The sequence below is a fragment of the Cupressus sempervirens genome, chromosome 8, assembly GCF_028749045.1.
Source record: "Cupressus sempervirens isolate cs-2001-9-10 chromosome 8, ASM2874904v1, whole genome shotgun sequence".
NCBI lineage: Eukaryota > Viridiplantae > Streptophyta > Pinopsida > Cupressales > Cupressaceae > Cupressus > Cupressus sempervirens.
Window position 1 is genome coordinate 589,291,395 of NC_143125.1, and position 7,418 is coordinate 589,298,812.

General features: G+C 25.5%; 1 protein-coding gene across 1 annotated transcript; it reads left to right on the forward strand.

The window, feature by feature from the left end:
- Positions 1-1,726: 1,726 nt before the first annotated feature.
- Positions 1,727-4,020, forward strand: LOC149543811 (elicitor-responsive protein 3-like). The gene is made up of 4 exons (XM_089795844.1): positions 1,727-1,793; positions 1,925-1,990; positions 3,036-3,162; positions 3,900-4,020. The coding sequence occupies exons 1-4, from the start codon at positions 1,727-1,729 to the stop codon at positions 4,018-4,020; spliced, it is 381 nt and encodes a 126-aa protein (XP_089651970.1).
- The last annotated feature ends 3,398 nt before the right edge of the window (positions 4,021-7,418 follow it).

Consider the following 7,418-nt stretch of genomic DNA (forward strand, 5'->3'; position numbering starts at 1 on the left):
AGCTTAGCTAAAATTTCACATGTCATTAATGCACAAAATTATAAATGTAGAAGTTTGAGAAAGGTGGATGTTATTTTAGCTTGTCAATCTATAGTGGATTTTAGAGTAGAGAGCTTAGGATTGTGTCCAAAGGATATGGAATCAAATTTCACATTGAAGATTAATTTTTGTCATGAAGGTTTCTTTGGGCCAATAGGGGAACAACACTTGAAATGTATTTTTGAAATCAAACAAAAAAGATATTGTTGAATCTATTTTTGAATTGCTGGGGAAACAATTCATGGAAGTCAATTATAGTTTTTGGATGAATTTAGATATCATCTCTATGATAGTGGCACAAGGCTTAAAGAAATCATTGAAAATGAAGGCACAATTGAATGGATGGTGACATCTTTATTTGATGAGGATTTGTTACAAGATTTGGATTCAATTTTTGATTATTAATCTTATCTCCCATGATGTAAAATTTGCCCCATCTTTTAATTAGACACTTAATAAATAAAATAAAACATAAAAGATAAATAGATAAAGTAAAAGATAATTCTCTTACATTATTTCCAAGAATGTGACAACAGAATGATCATAGAAGACATACTTATTAGCTTTAAGATTTTAGTTTATGCCAATTTTCTTTGTTATCAATAATGGTCCTTATAATTGCGTGAACTTCCAATTCTCTTTTAAAACATTATTTGCAATCATCTTACAATAACTTAAAATCTTAATTGAATAAAATATTTTAATAATATTATTGGCAATTAATTCTAAGAACAAACATCAAAGCCTCAAACAATTTGTAACCTCTTCTTTAGATCCACTCTTCAATAATTAATGGCATTTACTTAAATGATTTATTTGGAAATCATATTGTTTCTCTAATAACATTCATCTATTAGTGTAACATAATATAAGTCATTTAAATAAACTTAAATGATTGATCTGAAATCACATTTGTTTCTCTAATAACATCCATCTATTAATATAACTAGTATACCTAAAAATTTAATTCAATTTTTTTTGTAAGGTATCTAATTTCAAAAAAGAATTAATATAAATTTAGTAAATATTGTATTCAAATGAACACAAAAATTCAAATTTAGACAATGATTTATTTGACCATGTGCAAATTAATTTTTTTTTTTTTTTTGATAAATCATAATAATAAGAAAATGTATATTTCTATTTTATTTTTCTAATATGTAAATGAATGTCAAACTTTTTGCAAAATAGAAAATGTTTACATTGAAGATTGTTGCCGCTGTAAAAAGCTCTCGATTTAATAATACAAGTCATTTAAATAAATGAAAACTTGAAATAAATTGTTTAAAACTCATATTCCGATTTCAAGTACACTAATCTAAAATCCACTTTTTAATATGATTAAAAAAAAACCATCTAAGCAAATCAAAACCTAAAACATATCCTTTTAACTAATAAAAAATTTAAATATATAGTCTTAAACCAAAACTCAAAAGACATTCACATCACACTTCCATTAATTATTCCAACATCAAAATGCCACAAATAATATACAATTTCTTATTTAGGAGGAAACAAATGGTATCAAATCCCCTGGTTAAGGATTTAAAACGTCGTCATGTCATTGCAACGTTTTGTTCAAATTGTTTTCTTATTATTTATACACAAACCCTAATTTTGTACCGCTGTGTAATTCTAAATTCTTCATTAGGCGAATACAAAGTTAAGATATCATCTGTGCAAAACAATGGCGCGGGGAACTTTGGAGGTGTTGCTGGTGAAGGCTGAGGAACTCTGCGACAAAGATATCATCTGTAACATGCTTTATCTCTCTCTTTAGGTTTTATTTGTTTTTAGGGCATACGTCATTCATTATTTTATATCAAGTTTATTTATGTTATTCTCTCAAAATCTAAATTGGCTGAAAAAGTAGAGGTGGGTGCAGGCAAGATGAATCCTTATTGCATTCTTAGATGCAGAAATGAGGAGCAAAGAAGCAACACTTCATCCGGTAAGGAATTGCCCCTTATTTTTTTGATATCTGAAAAAAAAATTATTGATAGTAATTGGTGTTCAATCAAATCTGATTAATCTTTCAAGAAATTAAATCTTTGATTAGCTAAGGCATGTATTGTTATATGAACTGACTTCTATTTTTCATATGGGAGGAAGTTAGAAAAATCAAGCCTGCCATTATAGTATGTTTATATCTTTATAATTTCTACAATTAGAATGTATCCTTTGTCCAAATTATATTAATCTAGTAGAACCAAATCTATGATCATTTTTTGCATGCATTAATTCAAAGAAAATAGGAAATTTAGAAAATTCAAATCTATAACTATCATATACATACATCTACATCTGATCTATAACCTTTATCATATGAATTGTCATGTATTCATTTCAGATTAATGTAGAGAAATCAAACCTATGATCACCATCACCACGTAGTATAATTTCTATTCATATGAATTGTCTTAAAGGCAAGTGAGATGAATTTAGATAATTGAAAGCCATAACCATGATTCTCATACATCTATAATCTTTTATTATAGAAATTTAGAAAAATCAAATATATGACTTATATGCATTTATCTCTATAACCTTTATCATATGACTTGTCCTTTATTCAAATAAGATAAATCCGGAAAAAAAAAAAAATCAAACTTATGACCATCATCATCATAAATTATTTTAATTTCTATACATACTTCGAAACAAGTGGAATGAATGTAGAAAAGTCAAATTTATACCATTATCACCATACATTACTATAACTTCTATTATATGAATTGTTCTCTTTCTAAATAACAAATTTAGGAAAAACAATTCAGTTACCATTAGCTCTATACATCTCTATAACTTCTACCATATATTCTGTTTTTCATTCATATAGATAAATTTAGAAAAATCAAACCTATGATCATAACATAGATATCAAACCCATGACCATCATCTATACTTTCTAGCAAATTGATCATCCAATTTATGGAAAATAATATATTTTTTGTTGCTCCTTTTGCTATGCGCTGAAAAGAGTTATTTTGGTGCAGGAGGGGGCACAGAGCCAGTGTGGAACGAGGCATTTGTATTCAACATATCAGAAGGTGAATACGATATTAACATTAGAATTATGGACGAAGATAAATTCAACTCTGATGACTTTGTTGGAGAAGTCAAGTAAGATTTTTTTTTCCACTTATAGAATAATTATGTAAAATAAATCAAAAGGGCTCGTTTGGTTCGTGGAAGATGACAGGAATTGGCTTTTTCAAAACTCGAATTTGAAAATTTGTGCGTTTGTTTCAAAATTTGCAAAATGGAATTAGCATACGCGACTTCCAATTTTGTCTCAAAACCAGGTTTTCCAAATTCCTACTAGAGGCAGGAATTGAAAATCAAAACCTGGCTTTGTTTTTTAAGGAGTGTAAAAACAATAGATTGGACTACTTTTTGAAATTTGCTTTCAACTCCAAGCTTACCACTTCACATGCATCTTCAGAGTGAAACAAACAGTTTCAGTATAATCCCAAAAATCAGAATAAAGATATGTAAAACCTTGATTTGGCTAGACCAAGGTTTGTAGAAATCCGGATTTTTTAAATTCCACGAACCAAACGAACCCCAATTTTAAACCTTATTTTAAAAAAAAATCAAATTAAATTTTTTCTCAAATAAACTAATTTTTTATTTTTTAATTGTTTAATTTTTAATTTTTTAATTGTTTAAAAATAAATTAAGTTAAATTTAATTTTATATTTCTTATAACGAAATCAATTCGATTTTTCTGTCAAAGTTAAGTTTTATGTTATTTCTAAATAGATAAAATTCATGATTTAAAAAAAAATAAAAAATTTAAAGAATTTAACAAGGTTAAAATAATTGTAGTTAAGTTATTTTTATTTTGTTGGTTGCAGCATTCCATTGGAAGCAGTGTTTGAGAATGGAAGTATACCCACCAGCGAGTACAGGGTTGTTCTAATGGACAAGACATACTTTGGCCAGATTAAAGTGGCCCTCAAATTTATTCCAAGCTAGTAAAAGTTCCTCTTATTCCATTTTGGACAAATTAGGGCATTTTACAACTCAATAAAATCACTATAATAAAGCTCCCATGTGTGGGAAATGGGAGGGAATGAATGTATCTTTAAAATATTTTGAATTAAACAGAAGCTTATGAATTACTATTATAAAAATAAATGAGACATTAATAGATTTAAAAAATTAATTTTGTATATAATAAATAGCTATGCTTTTTTAATCAAGATTTGAGCGAGCTAATATATTATAGATCTTTGTAATTCTATATTGTTCTTAAATCAAACAATCTATCTAGAATATTATTTTGATATAAATTTTTCAAGTAACTAATAATTATGATAAAAATTATTTAATTAATTTTAATTTCACTAATAAATGAATTAAATATAATCATATATCAAAATCTTAAGAGTTTAAATTATTTAATAAAATAAATTATTAAGCCAATTAAAATATTTTTTGGAACTAAATTTTATAAAGCATAGTGATTTAGATTACATTAAATATCAAATTATTAGCCAATTTTTTTTAAAATTAGTCAATTGACTAAAAATTACCTTGAGGTGAAGAGTTTTATAAAAGATTAATTTTAAATAAAAGCATATTAACCAATGAAATAGAAAATAGTAGAAATTTTCTTCAACATAAATATTCATCAACAAAATTCCAATGAGGTTTAAATCTTGATGAAAATATCAATACCATCACATTTAAACAATTACACAATGTCACCAATGACAAAATATATCCCATTCTATATAAATTATACTTATTTATTAATTGTAATAAATTTATTAGATGTGTATTAAAAAAAATATTTTCATTATTTAAAATTCATAAAAGTTTGGAAAGATATTAATTTGAAATTATTTTGAAAATGTGTGTATTATTATGTCCAAGGTGTAACTACAATAGTGTACAATAGTAGAGAGTGGACTATAGTGGAGTGAGAATAGTTTTGTAGTCAATGAAAAATTACTATAATTTCCTTTTGATGTCTATTCTCACCACCACCCTTAAATGTTATCTACGAATCACTATCCAAAAGGATTCAAGTGTTGTTTTAGTTCCTACACATCTTCAATGGATGTCAAAAAACTTGAAATTTTTCTTGGATGAGAGGGACAATTTGATTGATTTCCAATTTTGATAATGCATCACCCTTAATGTTAAATTCTCCACAAAAATGTTAGATGAATGTTGTGGTAGATTTTTTAGTGAGAAATATTGTGGGAGAATTCAAAAAAAAAAACCTACAAACCAAAACAATTTGAAGTTCAGGAATGGGAGGAGATGCAATAGACTTGAAGATGAAGAGGTTTTAAAAATATCTTTCTAATTTTATTTATCTATAAAATAAAAGTGGGCGAATAAATGAGGTAAAAAATAGAGGATTTTCCAGCATATCCCAATGACAATTTAGTAAGGTTTAAATATTGGTAAAAATATAAACAAATAAATTAATTTTTAATTTTTTAATTGTTTAAAAATAAATTAAGTTAAATTTAATTTTATATTTTTTATAATGAAATCAATTCGATTTTTTGTCAAAGTTAAGTTCTATATTATTTCTAAATAGATAAAATTCATGAATGTTTTAAAAAAAAATATTTTAAGAATTTAACAGGGTTAAAATAATTGTAGTTAAGTTATTTTTATTTTGTTGGTTGAGCATTCCATTGGAGGCAGTGTTTGAGAATGGAAGTATACCCTCCAGCGAGTACAGGGTTGTTCTAATGGACAAGACATACTTTGGCCAAATTAAAGTGGCCCTCAAATTTATTCCAAGCTAGTAAAAGTTCCTCTTATTCCACTTTGGACAAATTAGGGCATTTTACAACTCAATAAAATCACTCTAATAAAGCTCCCATGTGTGGGAAATGGGAGGGAATGAATGTATCTTTAAAATAGAAGCTTATGAATTACTATTATAAAAATAAATGAGATATTAATATATTTAAAAAATTAATTTTGTATATAATAGATAGCGATGCTTTCTTAATCAAGATTTGAGCGAGCTAATATCATATAGATCTTTGTAATTCTATATTGTTCTTAAATCAAACAATCTATCTAGAATATTATTTTGATAAAAATTTCTAAAGTAACTAATAATTATGATAAAACTTACTTAATTAATTTTAATTTCACTAATAAATGAATTAAATCTAATCATATATCAAAATCTTAAGAGTTTAAATTATTTAATAAAATAAATTATTAAGCCATTTAAAATATTTTTTAGAACTAAATTTTATAAAGTATAGTGATTTAGATTACATTAAATATCAAATTATCAGCCAATTTTTTTTAAAATTAGTCAATTGACTAAAAATTACCTTGAGGTGAAGAGTTTTATAAAAGATTATTTTTAAATAAAAGTATATAAACCAATGAAATAGAAAATAGTAGAAATTTTCTTCAACATAAATATTCATTAAAAAAATTCCAATGAGGTTTAAATCTTGATGAAAATATCAATACCATCACATTTAAACAATTACACAATGTCACCAATGACAAAATATATGCCATTCTATATAAATTATACTTATTTATTAATTGTAATAAATTTATTAGATGTGTATTAAAAAAAATATTTTCATTATTTAAAATTCATAAAAGTTTGGAAAGATTATTAATTTGAAATTATTTTGAAAATGTGTGTATTATTATGTCCAAGGTGTAACTACAATAGTGTACAATAGTAGAAAGTGGACTATAGTGGAGTGAGAATAGTTTTGTAGTCAATGAAAAATTACTATAATTTCCTTTTGATGTCTACTCTCACCACCACCCTTAAATGTTATCTACGAAACACTATCCAAAAGGATTCAAGTGTTGTTTTAGTTCCTACACATCTTCAATGGATGTCAAAAAACTTGAAATTTTTCTTGGATGAGAGGGACAATTTGATTGATTTCCAATTTTGATAATGCATCAGCCTTAATGTTAACTTCTCCACAAAAATGTTCGATGAATGTTGTGGTAGATTTTTTAGTGAGAAATATTGTGGGAGAATTCAAAAAAAAAAACCTACAAACTAAAACAATTTGAAGTTCAGGAATGGAAGGAGATGCAATAGACTTGAAGATGAAGAGGTTTTAAAAAATATCTTTCTAATTTTATTTATCAGTAAAATAAAAGTGGGTGAATAAATGAGGTAAAAAACAGAGGATTTTCCAACATAACCCAATGACAATTTAGTAAGGTTTAAATCTTGGTAAAAATATAAACAATTTTACATTTAAACCATTACACAATTTCATTAATGATGAAATAACATATCATTTTATTTGTCAAATTGAAATAAATCACACACACACACACAAATAAAATTCACAATTTTAAAATCATAGAAAATTGACAAAATACTAATTCAAAATTGTTTTAAA